Here is a 25371-nt window from a genome sequence, read left to right on the forward strand (position 1 = left end):
TTCAGCTCATTGTCCTGCTGGTAGGTGAACCTCCGTGCAGTCTCAGATCACAGACAGACTGGCAGGTTTTGCTCTAGAATGTCCCTGTATCTAGCACCATCCATCTTTCCCTCAACTCGGACCAGTTTCCAAATCCCTGCTGCTGGAAAATATCCCCACAGCATGATGCTGCCACCTCCATGTTTCATTGGGCGGATGGGATGTGTTGGTGTGCGCCAGATGTAGCGGTTTCCATGGTGACTGAAAAGTTCAGTTTTAGTCTAATCTGACCAGAGAGCTTTCCTCCATACAGTAGCATTACAACGTGCCTTGTTATTGTTTGCAATGCTCAATGTGCAGCTGTAGTTTTCCCCTTCAAACTGAACAAGTAGGCCATTTAGTTCAGGGATTTCTCGTGGCTTTCATACCCTAGACTTGCCTGATAAATCCCCTCTTTGCCAGGCCTGATCTTAGACTTTAGATAGAGCTCTATGACTTTGCAGGTTTGCAGTTGTGCTCTAGTCTCCCTGTTTTTGTATTTTGGACTGAACGGCGCTTCCTGAAGCATTCTCTGTCTAGGATACTGTGTAATAACCTAACCTAACCTCTGAAGCCGTGTTTGTACCTTATTACACACAGCTAGACTCTGTTTACAAACTAGTTGACTTCTGAAGGGAAGTGTTTTGACTGAAAAGGAGCTTACTAGAAATCTATGCCACTCTATTCAGATATTTATCTTTAAACAGTTAACAAATCCTTCCACTTCACTTTCAAGTGGCACAGTATTTCATTACTAACGTTTCTTTTGCAATAGTGTGTAATACCTGTGAAACAGAATTTGAAGATATCACAGGATGTGAAAACGGAATGAGTTCATTTACCTGGTCATTCCAGCGGAAGTCAGGAGTGATGAGAAGACGCACACGTAAAACAGTGCGTGTGATTGGCTGGATGCTGGCCTCCATTGTGAAGGCGGGAATCTGGTGGACGCACTGCTTGACATTCAGTCCAATGTTGACATGGTGCAGCATGTGACCTGGGAACACCACAGCCAGCATTGAGCTCCTGACATCACGGTCTGGGGATTTCCCTGTTAGCATTTAGGCTGGGAACAGCAATGCAACTGGAGAAATGCAACACAATACTGATAATGTCGGGATGCAACATTCATTCCATATTTGATAGATGGAGAGACAACCCCTGATTATCACAGAGCAGGGCTGATAGTTCAGATATAATAGACATTTTATGCTTCTAAATAATAAAAAAATACAACAAATATGTATTTTGCAGTAAGACAGGAAGCTTTTTGTGTTCTGTGCAGAAATTCATCTTCTTTTCAGCATTGACAAACCTGCAACAGTTTAGAATTAAGCTTCTTGTATTTCAATTTACCAATGCCTCAGCATTGACCAGCTAACTTTAAATGAACATAACAATATTTCAGTGCAATTTTCAACAAGATGACTTTGATGTGGTCTTTTTCTCCTCAACAGTTTGACTTGTCAATAGTTTGTCCTATGTCTCATGTATACATGCTGAGCCTGAGCACACTGGTGAACTTTTACCGATCTCATCCTTCTTCATTTCCTTCAGTTTGTCCACAGTGAGCCTCTTCTCCTCTAAGCGGTTGAGTATGACGTGGCTCAGGTTGGGGAACTGGCGGAGAGGGTGGGCGAAGCCCCACAGCCGCTTGTCGATCATCTTGCAGAGGTTGAGCAGTCGGTAGGTCATGGCAGGCCAGCGCTTCCTCAGAGCGATCTCAAACAAAGCCCTGACAATGCGAGCAGCGTTCTGTGAAAGGGATTGAGATCAGGAGAAAAACAAGATCCGTCAACAGAGCTCCACGTACCAAAGCTGCACTTGTTGACAGTTCTCCTCTCCTTTTTTTAAGGAAGCAATAGATTTAAGACTAAACCTTGCAGCTGGATTCCATGTTTGATGCGGTACAGAGGCAGAACGCAGCTGCTGCTGGTCCAGGGTCCTGTACTCAGATGATTAATCATGTGCAATCAGGAGGAGGTCTGGTTTGCTTCAGACGTGCAGGTGGCTACAGCTATACTCTGATGAATTGCTTAAGTCAGTTCTGGAGAGGAGGTCAGATGGTAGCACTTACTGATAAAGTGCTCAACTGTGGTCAGCTGTGATTGATCTAGTCAGGTGTTAATGTGATCAACTTGTCTGCTGGATGCACTTGTAAAGCAGGACAAGTGAAAGCTGAGGCCTGAAGTCAGGGCAGATCTAACACATCCTAAAAACCATCCTGATAATCCCTCCTACACTGCTCTGGTCTTCAGCCATGTCCCGGTGGCTAAGAAAACCAGACCAGTAAAGCTGCAGATTACAGCTCCAGAGCCACATCTAATATCACTGAACCTTACTCCCAACTGTGCAAGAGATCTGGCTTTTCTTTCAGTGCAGGAAGCATCTTGCTTTAAAGGGACAGTGTGTAACTAATATAGCTTTTAGCAAAAATCAAGTATTGCTTTTCTAAATACATATTCTGGCAAAGTCTAATAACATCACATCAAAAATGAAAGTGTTCTCATAACTTAGTAGTTTATAAATACACCCACTGGGAGGCGCCATATTGCCTCACTATTTCTGATCTCAGTAACCGAAAGGGGACAAACTTGTCAGCCATCTGCGTTTTCCCCATCTGTCTCCTATATGAAGACGTGATGTCGGTGGAGGAGTATAAACAAGCAAAGATGACCATAGACCATTCTGTTTGTCGTTTTCTGTTGAAATGGAGGACCATCCACACTCTTTGTTCAGCGAGAGGCAAGAGAAAGTAAACAAGAAAATAAAAATAAGTCTATATTGGCACACCTATTATCATCAGGCGGAGACAATTTATGAGGGAATGGGGATTTAAAACGGATGCCGTGGTCACAGGCTTTCTGGTGGACAGGTAAGTTAATTCAACTTAACAGTGAATTTTATTTTTGCCGTTATGTTAGAAACAGGGCAGTGTAGTCCAGCAACTATTCTGTCCTCCCGGTAGAGACGGCTCCTTTGATTGTCTCCCTCTCCCTTTGTTATGTGTGTACGGGGAGGGGCAGAGGGATATCAACCATCCCATTCACTGCTCGTGTTTATAGTCGCTTTTTAGAGCCGAAATAAGTGACTGTACATTCAGAATTTACAAGCGACTTTAGAAAAAAATAAGCGGACTTGGCAACAGTGCCAAAATCCATTTCACACGATGACTGTAGCTATTAGCAGTAGCTAATACATGGAGAACATGCAGCAGAAGACACCTCAAGCATAATACCACACACCATCCTGAACACATCAATCCCACCGTGAAGCATCATGCTGTGGGAATGTCTTTCTCCAGCAGGGACAGGGAAGCTGGTCAGAGCTGCAGGGTGGAACTAAACTTAGGGGCTGCAGAAGGAGCTTCTCCACATGAATCATTTCCTTTCACTTTAAAATTACAGGCTCCTTTGTGCTGCTCCATCCTGTAAACCCCATTAAAATGCAACGTGGTTGTAACGAGGCACAGTGTAGAAACACTGACCACTTATAGAGGCATCATAGTTCTCAGATCCCATTGTGTGGTTTAATCACTGAGGAGCTGACCCTCCTTTCTAATGCTGCTGGTAACAGAAGAAGACATTTCTCTGTTTAAATACAAAAGGGTTGTTGATATTTAGATGCTTCAGCTAGCAGGATGATGGTGGCAGGCTTAAATCCAGTGACCTTATCTCTCTTGCAATGTGTTCAACGCCATCTGCCATATCCAGCAGGTGATCAGCGCATAGCCACGCACCCTTACACATCTTCTCTGTCTGTCTGTGGACACGGCTTGCAGCACATCATTTGAGGGTGAGACATATTTTTTGACCTCTTGGTCCAGGTTGCTGCTGGTCCATGGCTGCAAATCTACGTTCAGCTCTCGGAAACCGTTGCAGGACAGTTTAATTGAAGGACTCGAATGTGTGAGGTTACAGATGATCAAAGTCCTCCAAACATAGCCGCATGTAGCAGCTTCAGCCGCACCTTCATCAATCCACAGTTTTGATTAACGCGCTCCTTCCTCACTGAGGATGTGGACTTGCTTGTGGATTTTAGTTCTGACATTTAATGAATTTGATTACTGACATAATGGAGTTCAAGCAGCAGATTTTTAGACTTTGCATATGGAGGAAAAAACAACACCTCCTGTTGCTGGTTTCTGGTATGCATTTCAGCACCTTGATGTGAGGAAACATGTTTCAGTTAAACCAGGGAAAAAATGAAAATCAACTTAGGAAAAGCTATGAGAACTCTGAGACGGGAGCCATCTGCATCAGCAAATCAGGAGCTAGTAAGAAAGCAGCTGGCCAATATCTGACAGGACTCATTAAAATCATTATGTTTGGGGACCTAAGCCCATCACTGGGAAAAACTGCACACTAATAATGAAATGACTATAGTTCTCTAACCACAAGGTCAATTGCGTTCTTTTCAGTCTCCTATTAAACCCTTACTGGGATGTGTTGATAGTAGCATATGGGTTACTGGCCTGTTTCCAACCTCCCACAGGAACACCAGTGGGAAGGAGAAGTGATGTTCAAGAGGAGACAAGAACTTGCAAGGCAGTGGGAATGAGGAACCAGGGGACTTGAACAAGATGGAGGAACATGGCAGAGAAGAAAATGACCTGGACTGAGATCTGGAAGCCGAGCCGAGCCGCATTGGACTCTTCTTCCAGGCAGTGTATGATGTGCCTCCAAGCCCATCTAACCTGCACACATGAGGGATCGCAGAAACACCAGCAGGTCCACTGTGTCCTAAGAGAGGAACCCTGGAGCACATCCATCTAATGCCACTGAAGCGGCAGAAAGGGCCCCCAGATGGTGGAGGCTCAAGAGAGGAGAGCTGTGGTGGTGGCAGCTAGCTAACCATCTGGACACAAGCCCGGATGAGGGTGCATGATGCTGAGAGACCCGAAACAACCAGTGGTTCAAGGAACATCATTGATGATCCAGCCACATGCATCAGCAGATGCATTTATGCAAGAAAAAAAGCTAATTAACAGCGATAAAAAATGTAAAAGCTCGTTTAAATGGAGCATTTAACAGAACAGAACATCCTGACCAGGACTCAGAAGCAGACAGTTTGGCATGACCTGGCCCATTTAAATATTCCCAAGTGCAAAGCTATATTTTATTTTGTAAACCACAAATGGTGTTCAGTCCCTTTAGCTTATTTTCATTCCAGGCATTCAACCAGATCTGAGCCATTCCGGTCCAGCTTTGCTGCTCGCTAGCTTCCTGCTGACTGCTTTCAGCATTTTCTGGGCGCAGCGAATGACGCCTCACTGGCACCGCAGGCAGCACCGTTAACCCATCTGAGTCAGAACTTCTGCCTGAGCAATAAGGAGGCCCAAATGTCATGACTGGGTCACCACAGTGGCACTTTATAGAGTTTAATATTTAAAAATGAATTGAACAGCTGTGTTTGGGGCATGTAAAATGTTCATCTAGTCTCGTGTTCCAGCTCCTGCTGTTTATTTCAATGTGCAAAATAATACATTTGTTTATTGTTTGTGCTTTGTTGCTCTCTGAGAACATATAACATATAACAAGGGAAAAAGAAAAAAAAAGAAATAAGTAAAAAATAGGGGAAAACATGAGAAAAAAAGGAAAAAAGGAAAAAAAGGGAAAAAGGAAAAGAAAAAAAGAAAAAAAAGAACATATAACACTCCCTAAAGTCCCCTAATTAGGGAATTTGTAAAGGTGGGGGAATTAAATTCCAGATAACTGGATGAGCTGGAGCTGTTTGTCTTGTAAAGTCCTGGAAATGACATTGTGAATGTTTGATGCTCCGTGGGCGCCTCCCAGTGGCAGCCTGCTGCTCCCTATGGGATGGTTAAATGCTGGGGACACATTTCACTGGAATGATAACTAAAGAGGGTTATTGCCATTACTGTCTATTGACAGTGTGACGCTCTTCTATTTCAGTGGAGGTGATGGTGTGCTGGTGCTCTCGTTTGATCCTAACCTGTGCCACATACGAGAGGTCTGAGATGAGCGAGAAGCCGTCGACCTCTCCCCGTCCGATGTAGGTCTGCAGCAAAATGTTCACTTTGCCGTAGCTGTTCTCCACGCCGCCCGCCGCCGGCAGCCGGCAGTAGTTGCTCAGCATATTGTCCAGCTCCTCCAGCTCCTCATCGCGGACCTGCCGACCGACACGGCGTTAGCGAGGCTCAGACCTAGCTGGGTATGATAGAGCTAAGGAAAGCGGTTCAGCGTCACATTCTCATACCTTTAACTGATCAAACTCCTCTGCTTTGGACACAATACTGAGGATGTCTGCTTCGGTCCTCTGAGAGTTAAAAAGTTCGTTGAACGTCTTCAAGCAGGAAGGAAATGGAAATGTGAGTTAGAGGAGTTACAGCAGGATTTACAGCAACTTTTGTGTGTGTGTGTGTGTGTGTGTGTGTGTGTGTGTGTGTGTATGTGACACGCGCATGCTGCAGAAGGGGAAGTGCTGATCACGACAGAGCTACCTCTATGGTGTTGTATCTGATGTAGAAGTGGCTGGCTGTCCTGCCCAGGTCTGTGGAGGCGAAGTAGCCGGTGCGCTCCTCAAAGCGGATCATCCTGGCCTTGTCCAGCTTCCGGCCGCACTCTACCACCAGCTCCTTCCTGTACAGCTCCAAACCTGGATCCATCTGAAACAAGGTGCAGCTCTATTTTATGTGTGGTTACGTAGGACTCAAATAGCAGCTACAGCCACTAACGTTCACTGAACGCTTTGCTCTTGCTTGAAGAATCCATGGCCAGTTTCTCTTCTCCTCATGAGACTAACTGTACGTTCAGCAGCTGTTTCTAGCAGAAGCGTACACAGTAACACAAATAAAGGGAATCTTTTCTGTGGAACTGCACCACAGAGCCAGCGGGGAGTTGTTCAAACTGACAGCCATGTTCCGCGCTGTTCCCTGCTGTATCTGTGCATCAAAGCAAAGAATAACCCTGGGACCCGTCGGACAGAGAAAGAGTGGGCTGACCGACCTGAAAGGCTTTGTGGTTGATGCCGTACACCAGTGGGTTGGCCCTCATCCGCACGTACAGGTAGGTGTAACTGAGCCACTTCACAGCCTCCTCCACGTTGGTCACGGTTCCCAGAGCGACCTGCAGGACAGCAGCAGAGAGGACACTGAGCCTCGCTCACCCTCAGTGGTCTCTGGCGCCATCTTCTGGATAATCCATGAAAACGCAGGCCCATTTCCATGGGAACTGACCTGAACCCATGAACTAGCAGGAGAGATCGTTTCTCAACACTTGTTGAACTTGTGAATGTTTTTACATTAATGTGTGAATAACACATTTTACAAGGACCTAATAAATTCTTACTTTAACGCTGACTTATAAAGTTAATTTGATCTGTTCTATGTCTGAAAGGGGAGATTTTCTGGGCCGGTTTTGGTGCTGGTTCTCGTACAGACCCACTCACAATCTTATCCTTCTGAAGTGTCTTCTGGGAGGCTGTTTGCTGCCTCTGCGCCTTTTCTTTTCTAGCACCTCATACCTCATGCAGTTTGAGGTTCCAGGTTCTGTATCACTGACATCATGTTGATTAGAGCAGCGCTGATAAACCTCGTTATCTTTATAATAAACTCTTAACAAAAATAAAGAATGTGAATGATGCGCTGTCATGTATTTTAGTGCAACACATTGTCATTGCTCCTCATTAAGCAAGCAGCAAGGCAGCCACTCATCTTGACCTTCTATCACACTTTTATTTGTATCTGCCAGTATCTACTTTCCTCTAGTAATTGTTTGTACTGTTATTGGTCTTTGCATATTAGATCTTTACTAACATTAAAAATCAAACAATTAACCAAAAGATATTAGTAGGCTTTTACTTAAGTCTTTAAAATTGTTTTCTACAGACAGCGTTACTACAAGAGTAGAGTAAAATCCTGAAATTATGGCTTTTAGTTTCAGTGTGCCACCCCAAGAGTTTAAATGGCCCCGTCAGGCCACCCCTACGAAAGGTTTCTGGAGGCGCCCCTCTAATCAGATCTGAAGTGGGGTTGGGCTGAGGGCCCTTCTGGAAGCTTGCTGTTAGTCTGTTTTATCCATTTCAAATCCACATTTGGTGCGTTTGGGGCCATTATCCAGTGGGAAGACTGAAACGTGTCCAGGTTTCAACGGAATAAGCAGCAGATTTGTAATTATGAGCCACATGATCAAAAGTTTCAGGAGTTTGCTTCGCTGAAGTGAAGCAAGGTGTTATAGAACAGGGAGCCACAGGAGCTATGTAACAGATAACACGAGGGGCCGATCCTTCCTTTCCACATTGAAATCCTCCAGCTGTGCTCTAAATAAAGTGGAACTGCAATGCTTTGCTCTGAATTCCTTGTTAATTTACTCCCACATTCGTTTGTTTGTTTTCGGTCTCTTGTTAACTAGAGGAGGCACTTCACCGCCCCCCCACCCCCCCCCCCCCCCCCCCCCCCCAGGTCGCAGAGTGTTCCACTCCACCCCGTTCAACCATTTACATTTCAGTACAACAACTGGACTTCCTAAGGAAGCTTTGCTTCAGCCGCACATCTCTTGATGTTCTCGAACATCAAGAGATGATAAAGAAGGATTCTTCAAACACTGAAGAACATTATGGACAACCCGGAGCATCCTCTTCATCAGACTGCTGCTATACGTGAAAGTCATGCACTTCATTCCAGGAAACAGCAATGCTTTATTTCCTGGAAGAGCTAGGGCTCTGCTGAGACACACTGTGCAGGATGTCCTCCTCCATGACTAAATGTGGACATTTTAGACAGCATGCTTCTTTCTGGGTTGGCATCGGCAGTGACATAACACTGACTTCACAGTGACACTGGTGTTGCAGCTGTTCCCACTTCATTACAGTCTTCATCCTTGGTGACTCGTGGGGTTTTCTCAACCCTAACCCATTTTCTTTCATGTCAGGTGGACAGTTTGGGCCAGGTGGGGCTTGCAACAGAACAAGGATTTCAAACACACTATAACATTGTTTCTGGACAAATAGGACTTCTGGAATACATTTCTGGAATACATTTCTCAGTAGGGTTGACATCAACCCTACTGAGAAGCTGACTGTTGACTACAAGGAACAGCCTGGTCTGTGACAGGAAAGCACTTTGAACAAACTATCCATTTTGCCAGGAAGAGTGTACAAAGAGCAAATGTAATTGCATCTCTATGAACCTTTTTCTTTTGGCAGCACTAGAGGCTCATTTTTTTTTTTTTTTTTTACAAAGTAGGCTGACAGGAAAGGGGGTTTGAGAGAGAGGGAGGAGGACATGTGTGTGTGTGTGTGTGTGGAGAGGCAGAGGGATATCAACCATCCCGTTCACTGCTCGTGTTTATAGTCGCTTTTTTAGAGCCGAAATAAGTGACTATATATTCAGAAACGAGCCCAAAAAAAACGAGACTCATGGAATTTACAAGCAACTTTAGAAAAAACAAGCGGACTTGGCAACAGTGCCAAAAACATTTCACACGATGACCGTAGCTATTAGCAGTAGCTAATACATGGAGAACATGTTGACATTGTCACATTTATGATACGGCGCAGCTTCCGTAGTAGTTATTACGCGATTAACGGCGAGATGGTTTGTAGTTCATGCAGCTCACTACTAGATGGTTACCTGACTCCGCCAGATAGATTTGCTCCACATATCCATCTGGAAACCTTCCGTTGAAGTAATTTTGGGAAGGGGCGAAAATACTGGTTAGCTGATTGGCCTATGTTGGTGATAGACGGGCCAAATGAACCAATCAGATTCGTCGTCGCTCGTAACAGAGCGACGACGAAAACACAACCACAAGCCAAGCTACTCTTGCTGCTGCAGGTAAAGGCTCGTTAGCTCAGCAAAGAAATACTCTGTAATTCCGATAAAACTTGCTCGATAGCCACGCTAACGCTAGTTTCATCGGCTGAAGCCGCCATGTTCTTTAGACTGAACTGTCGCGCTTCTCGTTGCGTCACACCTCAACCCGCCTCAAAGCCAACGCTGATTGGACGTTCGTTTGGTGAACGGCTCCAAATTTTCTTTAACGGAGAGTAGCCAGACTGATCTGTGAGTGAAACCTTGAAAGCTCGCGAGATCAGGATGGTCTCACGAGGCTAACTAGATGGTGCACCAGTGGGAGATTCTTACACACTGGGGCTTTAATGACCTTTTAATGACCTTCCTGCTGTTACGTAGATTACTGTCTATTAAGCGGTCTATCATGGAGCATTAAGGTTCATAACAGCGTATAGATCTCTTACTCACCAATTTACACATTTACACTTTCGGTCAACTGGCCATCATTATAGACTCACACATTGGTACATTTGCATCTATAAAGCCGTCCTTGGACTGTTTCTGCCTTACTTATCCTCATCGCTGTCACTTGGACAGTCCACCACAGTCTTCACTCTCAGGACTTCCTCTCCTTCAGTCCTTTATTGGTACCATCAGAAGTTGGGGGAAAAAAATCACATTTTGGTACTCTGCCCCATCAGGATCTGAAATGATCCACTTTGATTCCTCTGGGATAATTTACATTTAAGACAAATAGAAATCTTTTTATGCAACTTGTTTTTACATCAGATTTTATTAGCTTCTTTAATTGAGTTGAAGTTTTTAATGACGTGTGTTGTTATTGTGTTTGGAAAATGGTTTTTGTTGTGTGGTTATATCAACCAGGGCTCTCAGGTAGAGAACCTCAGGCCGGAATCGAACCCAGCTCAGCCACATTAAGGACTAAGGCCTCTGTACATGAGTCGTGCTCTCTACCCCTGTGCCATCGAACCTTTTGACCCTGTATTTATTAGATAAAGTGTTATTTAGAATATGTGGAGCCACCTTTTGTTTTTAAAAGCCTTTAAAGTTTAATGTCCACCCTGTAAAAAAAACCATGATGACGTGTGTGTCCCCTGCACTGTGCTGCAGAGTAGTGGAGATTTAGTTGATGCGTTGCTACATTGTTGATGAAGCTCTCAGACACTCTCAGACACCTGGTTAAGACCTACAGTAGCTGAAACCGCAGACCTTTCCATCGAAGTCTCTCCTGTGTTATATGGGTTTTAATTGGCAGAAAGACTGGGGAAAAAAAACGGTTCTCTGACTGGATGAATGAAGAGACCAACCTCTGCATTGAGGTTGTCGGCCAGGCTGCCCAGGAACTGGCTCTCTATAGGATTCTGCTGGGTGAGCAGGGTGAGGTAATGACTCAGCTTGTCGTGGGTGGTGATGATGGTGCCCTCGCCGTACTTGTCGAACTGAGGTCGACCTGCTCGGCCAAAAATCTGCATGACGTCCAGAATTCCCAGGTCCACAAAAGCACCACGCTTCGCATCATAGATTTGAGTTCCCTGTTAGACACAGAGCAGTGGAACAGACATGAGCCCGACCGTGCGCAGGTTCTCCTGAATGACATTCAAAAGAAGCTGAGGCTAGAAAGGATTTTACGATTTAAAAACATTGCACAGTGTTTGAAGACTGAGACATGACCTTCTGTCAGGCTGCAGTGATACCTGATCCCTGGGCTAACATGGCACAGAACCTTCTGGGTCTGGCCAAGCTGAAAGATTCATATAGAAAATGCTTCAGTTTCAGGCAACACAATTCAAGGAATCTATCTAAATGGAGAGCAGAGCATAACTAGCCTGGTTTCATATAATTTGCTACCAAATATCTGCAAAGGCAAAACTGGATGGATGGATGGAGGGATGGATGGATGGACGGAATGGTGGACGGAATGGTGGATGGAATGGTGGATGGAATGGTGGATGGATAGATGGAATGTTGGATGGATGGATGGATGGATGGATGGAATGGTGGATGGAATGGTGGATGGATGGATGGAATGGTGGATGGAATAGTGGATGGATCGATGGATGGATGGAATGGTGGATGGATGGATGAATGGAATGGTGGATGGATGGATGGGTGGATGGATGGATGGAATGGTGGATGGAATGGTGGATGGATGGATGGAATAGTGGATGGATCGATGGATGGATGGAATGGTGGATGGATGGATGAATGGAATGGTGATACCAAATATCTGCAAAGGCAAAACTGGATGGATGGATGGAGGGATGGATGGACGGAATGGTGGATGGATGGATGAATGGAATGGAATGGAATGGATGGATGGATGGATGGATGGATGGATGGATGGATGGATGGATGGATGGATGGATGGATGGATGCCATATCCCACTTTGTGGGTTTCAGGAACAAAATCAGTTTTACTTTAGATTGTCCAAGAGTGTTTAAAAAAACAAGTCTTCAAGTTAATCTAAGACTTCCGTCCTCCTAAAACTGTGCACCTAGTTAAAGACCTTTCATTATTCAATTTACTTCATAATTCCTGACCAAAAATGAAATTACTGATAAACTAAATCTAAAATAAAAACAGTTTAGGATGTTTGGGAACAATTGCCAGGGCGTTTTATGCAGGCTATTTCTGAGTGTGTACAAACAAGCAACCACTACAGGCAGCTTGAGGCGTCAGCAACAACAATTAAAAAAAAGGGAAATGGAATAAAATAAAGGACCTTAATGATAACGGCATGGGCTGGCAGGTTGACTCCCCAGGCCAAGGTGGCCGTGCAGACCAGCACCTTCAGGTGGCCCTTAGAGAAGGAGCTCTCCATCAGACTGCGGTCAGACCGCAGCATCCCAGCATGGTGGATCCCAAAGCCTTCTGGGAACATTTCCTTCATCTGCTTGTTTCTGGAGCGTTGGATCTGGAACACATGGTCAGAGAGTAAGATCAGGACTAAGATGTGCACAAATTAATTTCAACAAGACGAGAGCAAAATAACATGCCCTGTGTTTTAACAAATATACACAGGGAGAACACATATGAGGGAAGAAACAAAGAAAAAAAAAGGCAGTCCCACCAACATCTAGATTAGCTGTTTCAACCGGATGACCTTAGAACCAGACCAGTCCTCCTTCCACATGTCAGAATGAATGTCATTTTGGATTAACCAAGTGTAAAAAATATCCAAAATTGCCCAAAAGCTATCAAGCATGTTCTTGTTAAAATAACTAATCATCTTAAGGGAAAAGTAAAAAGTCTTCCCTTTAAGCCATTGTGAGATTCCACATATTGACTCCTTCTTCCATGCTGTTGCAATACAACGCTTAGGTTCCAAAATAACAAGCATTGAATAGGGAGCTTAAATTATGTGAGATAAGAAAATATTCAGGATATATATTCTCAATACACAGTTTACGATTTAAAGGAGCTTTCTTACCAATCATCCGACCAATCACAATCAACACAGACTTCATTTTGTTTGTTTAATGAGTTTTTCCCAATCTGACGAGTACATGTATAAGTTTATAAAAAAAAAAAACTGTAACTCAATTGTTACCCATGCTGGTGGGCTGGCTGGTATTGCCATCAAGTATTTCTGTAAAATACATGATTGTATGTACTTTACAGAAATGCAAGGCAGGCAGGAGGAAAAAACCTCATGTAGAAATTCTGAAGCAACCTCTGTAGACATCAGTACGCAGGTTAAAGCTTGGGCACAAGCATTGGAACACTTACCCAAAGCAGACCCCCACGTACCTTAGGTTAAAAGTGGGTTTAGATCAACAAAGGCTATTTTTTTTGCCAAGCATGGATTTCAATCCCATAGTAAATGTATGAGCTAAAAAGTAAGACAGCATCTGGGAAATCATTTGTCTGGCGAGGAAAAGGTGAACACAGTTCTTTGTGATGCCAACAGCGAAGCATACAATCAATATGTGGAGCAGCTTCTCATGCTTCAATACAAATCTGCTGAAAGCTCTGCCAGGAATGAAAAGGTCAGTCAAAATATGCAGAGAAAACTTTGTGATGATCTGCATGGTGGAGCGGCAGGTCAACCTACCGCCCCACCATGCAGGACATCCATACCCGCTATTAATCTCATGCAAAACAAACAAGAGTGAGACTCTCTCTGAAAAACAGAGAGAAATATAAAAACTTTAGCTAAGAAAAATGGACTAAATATACATTTAATCATACAAAATCTTATGCATATGAATAAGAAGAATACTATGTTTATCATCTGTCACCAGCTGTCACCATGTTATTTTCCATGTAACCACAAATCAACAGCCTGGAGGTTGAGGGGCAGGACAGGGTGGGGCCATATGTGGACTTCTGTTTAGTACCTGTGTTGTGACCCCCACATTGAAAACCTCTGCTCTATTACCCAGATTGCATGAGCAGCCAGTGAAAAAGTCCAAATGTAAACTGTTCGTCCTGTTGAACCGAAAACATGGCATTCAGAGAGCTGATCAGATATGTCGGAGGGGTTTAGATCTTAGGGTAGAATCATTCAGCATTTTTAATGGCCTTCACCACTATACTTCATTATACAATCAATCAATCAATCAATCAATCAATCAATCAATCAATCATTTATTGCCATAAAGAGTTATAGACAACACTTGACAGGGAATCATCCAACTGATTCTCCATCAAAAGTGTAAAAGTCTAGTGCTAGAATAGAACTTTGTAAGAGCTTCTAAGAGCTGGATAGGAGAGGAGAAATAACTGTAAGCAGTCAGATGTTTAAGAAATATAAATTAACATCAGTCTAAATTAGTTTTACCAGGTGCAACTGACATTAAACCCTCACCAGATGGCAGTAACATCCCATCCAGTCCACGTGTCTCAGCGTGACAGTGTGGTATGGGAGCAGCAGGGCACAGGACAGGAAGGACTTAGCACAGGTGATGAGGTCAGCATAGGGCATTGTGGGATACCCTCTGCAAGATCTAGATAAGGTTGAGGCTGCAGGAGTCCAGACGTATTGCCACAGATCCCACCCACATGGGCAATGATGTTTGACCTGCTTCCATCAGGAAACGATTCAGGACCATTAAATCAAAAATTAATAGACATGAAAACAGCTGTGAGGGCTATTGCCCCCTGCTGGAGAATCAGCAATCCACCAGCCCAGTTCTTAGTCTGTTTACAAACATCCTGCTGGGTCCACAAGTTCTTGATTCAATTGAAAACTATTCGCACTATCTCCCACATGCTAATAACCTGGCCCGTCAGATTGATAATGTGTAGCACACTATGTCATAAACATTATCATTCTGGGACTGCTCCCTTTGAATCAGTTTGGGGAAAGGAAGAAATTTAAGCAGAACTCTCTGAGCTGATTGGGCGTGATTGGTTTTAGCCAATCACGGTATCAAATTAAAATGTAAGCAGCAGACGTCATGGCAAGCCACACAAAGGTAAGCTAGTCCAGGCACTTCTTGCTCTACTATCAAAGAAGACAATGTGGATTCTGACCAGATCAATACTGCAATGTGATTGGCCCGAACCGTTTTGGGTTCGTACACAAATGGTTGAAGCTAGAGCAGTACAAGACAGATTCTTGTGTGCTTGTGAATGCACAAATACCACAAAAATCACGTTGCAGGTAAGGTTAACATGCTAATGTCTATTGGCACACTAAGTTTCTCAGCGAGTGTTTGTTTGGACATCCATGCAAATTGTACAGTTCTTTAACTTGAAGGGGAAGTGTGGGGGTGGCGATGCTGAACTTATGCAGTTGCGACACAAGCTGACCGGCACTCGGCCGCGACAGCCATCCAATGCTGCTTGCAGCTTTAATTCATCTAATTCTGTAAGGCAACTACTATCTGCCTTCTCATCGTGAACATCCATCAACTTGAGCTTTCAATTCTTGAACTTTTTAGCTTGTCCGGTAATGTTTGTCTAAAACACTCCTGCAATTGCACAGTAATTCAGGATAACTAATCGTTCTGTAAAGTGACTGCTATCTGTCTTTTTTGACTCAAACATTTTGATTTGATCAAAAGCTAGTGACTATTAGCACACTTAATTTTTCAGGTGTTGTTGGTGCCTTCAACTTGAACATTAGATCTCTGATTTGTGACTGTGTGTTATGTGTGAATTCCTAGTCGGTGTCTCACCAAAATTTCCTTATGGGTTTATAATGACAGTAAAGACTGTTGGTTCTTGGAGTGCAAAGAATTCAAACCATAGATGTGAATGCATCATCTGTAAATAATGGAATGACACAGGGGCATATGCTGAAGTTTATCTAATACTATAAAAGCCTTCAGTGAGGTGATGACAGCTTAAGGACATCTCCTGTATGGAGAAACTAGTTGCATGCATTGCTCAGACGCTTCTGTGGTCCATGCTTCTACATTAAAGGTCTTCAAATCATGAAGGTTGCCTTCTATGAACTCTGAGCTTTAGTTCTCCATAGATTTTCTACAGGATCCAGTGCAGGCAATTGGCTGGGCCTTTCTAGTAATCTTTCTTTTCTTTCTCTGAGACCAACTGAGAGTTTCTTTGGCTGAGTTTTAGATCGCTGTCTTCATCTTGTTTCGTCCTCGTCATCTGCCTCGTGTGATGATGGCAGCAGATTCTAATAGTGTCTCGATACATTTATCCATTTATCCTTCCCTTCAACTACAGCCATAATCAATAAATTAGAATATGGGTTCCATTAAGCCTCATTTGTCAGATAAAAAGTACCATTTGAAAATAACCTTTGAGATAGTATTTAATTTACTTTTCAATAAGTCAACATTTTTGTTTTTTTATCAGTTTGATGTAATATTCTTATCTTAAATGTCATGTTTTCAGTATATGTGTGGAAAAAAGATCATTGTTATTTACAAAAATAAGGTCTTTAAAACATCAGTCTGTGAGTAATTAATCTATATACTGTGTTTACCATAGTTATGTGGGTTATTGAAACAAGTATACTTTTTGATAATCTAATTTATGGGTTATGACAGAAAAAAGCCCAGCACTATGATGTTTGCACCTCCTAAATTCACTTCTCGTGTGATGTTTTGAATGTGATGTGCAGTGCCTTTTGACTTTAACAAATGGTGTGCATTCAAGCATCCTAACAGTTCAATTTTGGTCTTTTGTCCTTTTGTTCAGCAATGAAGGCTTGCTCATTGAGCTACTACAGGACATGAAGGCTGAGTGCATTACTAATAGTTTTCCTTGATTCAACCGTTCCTGCTAATTCTAGGTCTTTCTGAAGCTCTCCACAGAGTGGCTCACACATCGTGGATATCTCATCTGATAATTATTTTCACTCTTGCAGTAAATCTTGCAGGCAGTCCCTGGTTGTGGTCAGTTTATGGTGAAATGATGTCCTTTCCACGTCCACATTGTGACCACAGCAGGGCTCCCCGGACCCATGAGGAGCTCACTGGTTTCCAGCATTATGAGTTGTTTCTAGCATGAGAATTATGGTAACAAAAGACTTTTTATAAGTCATCATTGGGATTTTAACAACTAATATTTATTTGCATCAAGTGGAAGAGACTAGTAGATTTAAATTGGTGTCGTGAATTTCCATACTTATGCTGTCTTATTCCATTTTATTACACAACTTATGGACATCTATGGCTTGAATTCTCTGAATATGTTACTATTGACACCTGGTGAGAGTTTGATGTTACTTGCATCTTTAGAAAGATTTTTAATTAGGAAATTGGTGATGTGTTTGATAACCATTCTCCCCCTGTATAGTGTAGCTGCATTAAAAAATACAAGGATGAAATAAAACAAGGCAACAGAAAGGCAAGCCTAGATTTCCTGTCAGTTCTATTGCTAGTCTAAATGATAATGAAGTGAATGGGTATTTACTGCATATTTTCTTGCTTCAATCAGTGGTCCTGGTCCAAGGGGCATTCTACATTGTCTGCAATAGACATTTCTCTGATTCAACACACTTTATCAAACATAGGTTTCAGTAGAACACATTTAACTCATCTAAAACACGCAGGATGTTATGCTGAGAGCACCAGTGCTGAGGACTGCTTTGTTCAAGTACATCTGTGTATGTTTCCACCAGTGTAATAAGAAGCTTATTACTAAAAGATACATTACTGACAACAACATGGTAGTAAGATACCTAAATAGTATTCCCCACACATACATCTACTACATTTTTGACATATAATCTCTCATCTAAGACAAAATAATATTGTCAACAATAAATAATAGAAGAACTGTTTTTACACTGATAAAATTAAAATACAATAAAGCATGTAACTGAAAAAATAACAAGAATTGTAATAGAGGCAGTAGCTTGAAAAAACATAAAGAAATAGTAGAAATGTTTTCTTGTGGGGGAGTGGTGGCCTAGTGGTTGGAGAGCAGGGCGGCAAGGTTCCAGGTTCGACTACCACAGACTGCCACTCTGGGTCCCTGAGCATAACCCTTGGCTCTCTCTGGGCCCTATGCAGGGGCAGCTCACAGCTTCCCTGAGGGACGGGCTCCACGCAGAGGACACATTTCATTGGAATGTATGTTGCAATGACAAATGAAGATATTGTAAAATATGAAACAAAGATATTAATAATTCCTAGTTTTTCTAGATAGATTTACCTATCAAGCAGTTTTGTCAGTTTGATGTGTGAAAGAGTAAGCTCAGAGGGAAGGGAGTGAGTGTGAGATGTTTGATGGATTAGGCACACAAATGTACATTCAGCTTTATTTTAGCAGAACTCAAGGCTTTGGAGGAGGGGAGTGGCAGGTAGTCTAGTGTGTCCCTCCCCTCCATGGAACTGGCTGCTGGGGATGAGCTCTAAAGACGGGGCGCAGGGGAACGGTAATCCTGATGTACTCTGAACAAAGAATGCCACATCCTTAGTGTAAACACAACGAGAGAATATTTTTGCTTTAACAACAAAAAGCACAAAATAGAATAAAAGACAATTTTCAATGAAAGTCCAAAGGTGAAGACTAGCGGCAGATTCAAACAGCAGCTATAGCTTAGAGACCACACACACGTAGACACGCGCAGGGTGGGGTGGATTGAGACGTACGCTTTGACTGACAGAAGGCCTGTGACCTCGCTGGGCTTAAGGTGAGTCCTCATCAAAGAGCTTTATCTCTGTCTCTCCGGGCATCTAAATGGAGGTCAGGGCCTAGCAACCCTGTGCACCACAAACAGACAGCCCATTATTGTCAGCAGCTGTCTGCCTCACACCCACTGAGCCAAAGGATGTCTGCATTTGTATGCAAAACTTGGACTAAAGTAGGAGTACCCAAGTGTGCAGAGTGTCTGTAGTGGCAACCCACAGAGGGCCCTCTCTTGAATATGAATGGTTTGCTTCAGAAGGAAGTTAGGATGAAATCTGCTAAAGCAATGATTGCTAATTATTTGGTAATACTGCTGCTTCAGATAGTGCTAAACCTCTTACAGAAATGTAATCTGCTTTAATTGTTTTTCATCTCTCATGGGATTTTGTTTTATTACAGAAATACTTCACTTTTCTGACAGTCTTTGAATGAGAGAGAGAGGGCCTTTAAAGTCATTCATTTCAAAGAAGTGATCAACTTTTATTGATATATGACTTGACTATCAGATAAAAGCAGACCTGAAGAAAGGTCGAAGTGGTTAAGGAGCATTACAAGCCCTTTTAAACTTCTACATAAGGCCCCTCTTCATACTGAAAGATGCTGAATCTGAATTTAATGCCAAACTAAAACATTTAGAAAAAATCCAACTTTTACTTTAAGTGCAGGTATTCAGAGCAGGAAAATATCAATAAAAACTATTGTTTTCATTGTTATTTAAAGACTCCATTGTTGAGTACGATGGAGGACCTGTAATGCCGTGTGCCTGCTTCTCTTCTGATGGCCCAGGGAACGTTGTCAGACACAACCATTTAAAATAGCAGCACAACAACAATTAAACAGACAAAATCATTCTTCCCTATATCTTTATTCCATAAAACACCTGTGGACTAAACTGAGGAGAAATCAAGATCCAAGATCTCCCTCTCTCTATGGTTCCACCTTAAGACTAAGTGCCGTTTTGGTAAAATAAGGTTGTACAAGTGATAGAAGGCACAGGTGCGCTGGGGATATAGGTAAAAATGTGATTATGCTTTTACACAGTCAGTATGTTTCTGCCTAAAGCCGGTTGTGCAAGGCATCACTTGATCTACTGATCTTGAAATGACAGGACCTCAGAAGCCTGATCAATTAGACAAGCACATTTTAGAACCATACATATCCACTGCAAAAAGGGAACTAAAAATGAGTAAAATCGTCTTGAAATTAGTGTATTTGTCCTCAAATTGAGCAGGTAAATAAGATTATTTGCCAATGGAATGAGTATTTTGACCCCTAAAATAAGACTATTAGACAAACTGCATTTGAAATAAGATAATGGATATAAGGTGTTCCTAAGTGCAAAAATCTTATTCTGTTGGCAGATCATTTAAACCTGCCTGTTCAAATCAAGGATAAATACACTCATTTCAAGACATTCTTACTTACTTTTAGTTATCTTTTTGCAGTGTAATGCCTCTGAATCACTGACTGTTGGAGCCTGATACCTCAGCAACCCACAATCCAACCGGCTATTCTTAATTGTGTTACATATGAAAATACTGAAACTACCCTTGATCAGAATTTCTTGTCAAATAGAACCAGTGTCTTGGATCTTTCCTATTCACTGTATAGTAATAACAAAATGCCCAAGAGTGATGCAGAAAGAACACATTTAGCAACGGCTAACTTAAACTACAGCAAGTACCTGATTATTAGAATGCCTCTTTGAAAACCCTCTAGCTGACTAGGGCTACTGCAGACAGGGTTCAAGGTGGAACTAGCAGTAGAGATTATATTGGTCCCATTAACTGATCACAGTCCCAGGGGGCAGAATAATTAAGCTAGTTAACATGGCGGTGTTGAAAAGCATTAGAATGAATCAGGGTGTCCGAGGTGTCCTCATGCATTCCATTTCCATCACAGGAACCTGAGGCTAAATAGAGGTCAGCTTTCACACTAAAAAACAGCCAAGGTTGACATGTTCACATTAGAAAAAGGCAAAGGTAGATGCATGTCTGATGGAAGCAGGGTAATAAGTGGCTAAACCACTGTTGCACAAATAATCGCAGAACCGACTGAAAGCACATTGAGTTCATCATTTATGACTTCACTTTGAATACATAAAAGCCTTCCATTAAGCATTGCTTAGATCACCATATTTACAACAGATTTACTTTAAAAGTTGCTCAGTGTGGTAAAACATCACATCAATCTACACACAATGAAGCAATAAGTCATTTCACTCTACACTCTTAGCATTAGCCCTACCAACTGAAAATCCGATGCATTTAGTTGGCAGGGAGTGCTGTTGTTATTCTCGTCTCCTCTGCACTCAGTGCACTGGCTTACTCAGATGGAAATCCCATAAAAATGATGCAACAGAACAGAAAACATTCCTGCCAAGCCGTCAAAAGGCATATGTCTGAAAAGCAGGGCAAACTCTAGCCTGGTGGCTCCCCTCAGGGCCAGGGCGTGCACACTGGTGCTGAGGTATGCCAGAGCTGGGAAAGGTAGCTAATTGAAATGCTACAACCGAGGTTCTGCTTTGAGGTGTCAGAGTGTGTTACAGCTATGCTTCCAGCCTCTAATCTGAGGTGAGTTAGCGCTGATGTCTGCAGAGCCATGACTGGATTTGAGATGGCAGTGACCTAAGCTCCTGATCAGGTCCCATTAGGCACTGCCGGTTGCAGCCTCTCCTGCTGCAGAGCCTCCCTGGTCCAGAGACAGCTAGCTGCCAGCTCCACTCACAGTCTGTCATGGATGTGACTTTGGATAGAACATCAGCAAACGTCCAGGCTAAAACCTATTATCCCACACGTTGTAATGGAAAATGCACATAGGACATACTGCCTTGGTTTACCTTTGTGACAATTTTATTGGGAATTCAAGCATGCTGGTGTTTTGAGAAACAGAATATGACTTCCATAAAACATTCAGAAGCCACTAACATCTGGCAAAGAGTGTCTGCTTTAACCATCAACACTGACACTCTGAGAAGCAGAAATATCCATCGACTCTGGTAAGCTGTGCCACAATGGCTGGTTGCTGATCTCATTTAGTGGCCCTTGATGGTCCTAATGTTTATTGCTCCAAAGGCAGCCTGTTAATGTCGGGAAGGCAGGAGAGAAAAGGGAGAATGAGTTCCCACTTATACCTACTCCACTCCACGTTTCCATTACAAATCTGCCTTTTCCTCTGAATAGGCCATTGTACTGCAGCTCTATCACAGAGAGCTATTTGCTAAACACACAGCAAATCATTATAAGGACTGTAAAACTACATAATCAGTTTTTACAATTTAATTAGATCGTTCCCTCTGACTGTAGATGTAATAGTGTTCATCTGATTTGCATGATCTGGGCCATTTTAAACATCTCCAATAAGAAAAGGAACTGCAGACAAATTGTTCTCCGTTGAAGGTTTGAATTCTAAATATTTATATTAATTCATGAGCAGAAATAGTCTAATCTTTCCAAAATAGCCAAATGAATGATAAAATTAATTAGGGTTTTTTAAGCTAGAGGTCTCACATTTTTTCTGAAGGCCTAAAAAGCAGAGAGGCTGTAAACAGATCCAAACATAATAGAGAAAGTAAATGAGTATTTAATTAGCTGATTAAATCACACTGCTGTGGACTGAAGCTTCTGTGGGCCAAAGGACAGGCTGGTATTCTCCTGGTTTCATTTTGTCTGCATTTACATCACATGGTTTCCTATCTGGTCATTATTGTTTTAGTGTCTCTAAAAATGTGTTTTATGTGGGCGTAAATATAAGCAGATTACACGTGTACTGTACAACATGAAAACCTGTCACATCTGGGAAGCATATGTTGCTTTGTTGCACCTGTTTTGGATACTGTGTGTATATTGGGGTGAAGGGTAGAAAAATACTGTGTTCTACTGCGTCAACAGAGATACTATATATTTGGATGACGCAACAATGAATGATCCTGGAGATGAAAGTTCACTGGCACATACATAGTCTATTAGTTCCCATAAATGAGAAGATAATCAGCTAATTTAATTAGAAACTAGGTCAGAGTGTATCAGTTGGAGCCAAATCGGACATTTGTCATGGTGAGTGAAATTTCATCGATACAGACAAAGCATATGCATTACGTTGCGTGAGATTACGTAACATTAATATCTGAGGCTTGGGAAAGGTAATGTGGTAGGATTGTTTACCTAAAGTAGCATATCGTTCTACACCGTTGAAAGATAAATGAATTACACAATACTGTTAAATGTAAAAAAAGCTTTTTAAAGTTCTGTTGATTGTAAATAATATATTGTGCTGATGGTAACAAAGATAAAAACTAATTTGCAAGGCTATGCTGCACTGCATTGTATTGTAGTGGCCAGTCAGCATTGCGGTGTCTAAATAAATATAAACTGTTCAAATCTCTTAGATCTGCTTTAACAGCAGAATTCAACAATGAATAAAATGAAATTCATTTTCAGAATATTTTTTGCAAACACCTGCCAAATACCTACCTCAGTTGTTTAGTTTTTGCAAACTTCCAAAGCAAATGTAAAGTGCAATGAGCATGTAGAGAAATCTGTGAAAACAGGATTCAACAAAGCCATGACCTGAGAACATCAGGGGCAAAGATCTGCCTGTTTCCACAAGATGTCAGATTATGTTTCAACAACCGACGTAAGGACGGTGCCAGTGACTGACAACAACTGTTTTTACAGAGTACTTCTGAGTTAAAGGAAAAATACAAAAGTCCTTTGTCGTAGATCGTGGTGGGTGGTATACTTCACTGTTTTACTACTGATGAGGAGGCAATGAAAGAGGAAAATGGAAGTGCAACTGTTTGCTGTAACAAGATAACATGCAAGACTGCTCCCTGAGGGTATGAGACTCCAGATGAGCTGTCGTGCCAGAACAGTCAGACAGGATGGAGGAGTACTTCACACTTCACACAGCTTTCTTCACACTCTCCCACCACCTTACAAAAGCCGTATTCTATTTAAGGCAGCGTGTTTTGTAGTACAGTAGGTGTGTTTGTCACACCCGTTTCTAGCAGCCTTTGAGGTGTGGCTGGTTGTTGTTGATCAGTGCATCGAGGAGCAGGTTTGGAAAGATGACATGTTGTCACAGAGCTGAAGAAGTAAGAGGACAGGCGCTGGACTCAATCTGTAAAAATAGCATCAAATGAAAGCAAACCAAGACATTAATGAGCCTTGTCTGGTGATGGTGCAGAGTCCCTGGAGGCTTCGAACTCAGAGGCGTCAGAGTGTCTGCGTCGGCGTATTGAGTAAAACGGAAAAAAAAGACATGAAAGCTGCTCTTCTAAAGGACAGACCTACAAAGAGTTTCAGAGAATGATGTCCACATAAGCAATATGAACGTTTGTCAGTACAGACACACCATCTCCATTGCACCTTTACATTATCACTGTTTAAAAAACGCTGTCTTTACTACAAAAGTCTCTTTGCTACGCACTCCCAGTTTAAAGCCCCTCAGAAGGCGTAAGAGGCGAGGCTTTAAAGTCCTCTATAAACCAGGACAGATCCATAAAACCATTTGTGTAATGGACCCGTGGGACCACAAGGTGTCTCTTATCCTCCACTGAAAATCTGCCCGCCTCCCTCCAATTTGATGCTGGAGAATGGAAGACGCGTGTGGAGGTAGTTGAGGAGAAGAGAAGTGAGGATGGATTGTTTAGGTTGAAGCAAGCAGCAGTAAAGAATGCCTGTGAGAGCTTTGTCCAGATGCTACCCAAATGCAAGCCTCATGTGTGAAAGTGGCTCTAAGACATTGTACCTTTAAATCAGATGACCTGAAGAACATCATTTAGGTTTTATCCATTCTTACAGCTCTATAAAATCCCCCCATCATTTGGATGGTGCAAAAGGAGACCCGTTAGGAGATGAATGAATTATAATCTACCATCTGGTGACTTTTTCTTTTTTATGCTGGTGTCAACGATCCCATGGAAATGGTGATGGCTGCATCCTTACAACTATCGAGCTTCCAAGCTTATGCTCTGATGTTTTCATCCCTTTTTTTTACTTCCCCTAAACTATTAAAGAATCATCAGTGGACCAGACGACTAAACTGGGTGAAGCGTTCCATCATTGCCCTGAATATCCTCACATCCATTTATTTCTGCACTCTTTCAAACCCTGCTCAGGTGTCTCATGGGAAGCACCATCTGGCATGAACAATAAAGGAAGCTTCACTAGCACCATGTCTATCACGAGACGGACCCATCCTCTCACTGTGGAGGGGGTGGTGCTTTAAGCAGTCAGAGCCCAGTGTCCTCTGTTATACCATCTTTTGTCCCGGCTCCTCCCGGGGGAACACCGATGACAGCAAAGCTGAGGAAATTACAGCCAGCTTCTGCCCCGGTGGTTGACCATCTCAGGAGACAAACCATCACCTTTACAACTCAGATGTGGTAACAGAAAAATGAAGCGTTTTAGCTTAGCAACTACAGTTACTGTTGCAGAACAGTATAAAGCACGGGTGGACGACTACTGTCCCAAAGGGGAGTAATAGTAAGGTTTTTGTTGAGGACCAGCTCAATGAATTC

General features: G+C 42.6%; 1 protein-coding gene across 2 annotated transcripts in view; it reads right to left on the bottom strand.

Moving 5' to 3' along the window:
- ascc3 (activating signal cointegrator 1 complex subunit 3) overlaps window positions 1-25371 on the bottom strand; it is a gene marked incomplete at its 5' end in the record, with an annotated part of 88798 nt that overhangs the window by 47396 nt on the left and 16031 nt on the right. For both annotated transcript variants that reach the window (XM_036128700.1, XM_036128695.1), the window contains 8 exon segments: window positions 861-1015; window positions 1548-1773; window positions 5974-6150; window positions 6238-6324; window positions 6482-6646; window positions 6987-7106; window positions 11101-11325; window positions 12517-12708. In XM_036128700.1, the coding sequence (XP_035984593.1) occupies window positions 861-1015; window positions 1548-1773; window positions 5974-6150; window positions 6238-6324; window positions 6482-6646; window positions 6987-7106; window positions 11101-11325; window positions 12517-12708 (1347 nt within the window).

Source organism: Fundulus heteroclitus, chromosome 3 (genome assembly GCF_011125445.2).
Source record: "Fundulus heteroclitus isolate FHET01 chromosome 3, MU-UCD_Fhet_4.1, whole genome shotgun sequence".
NCBI classification, from domain to species: Eukaryota; Metazoa; Chordata; class Actinopteri; order Cyprinodontiformes; family Fundulidae; genus Fundulus; species Fundulus heteroclitus.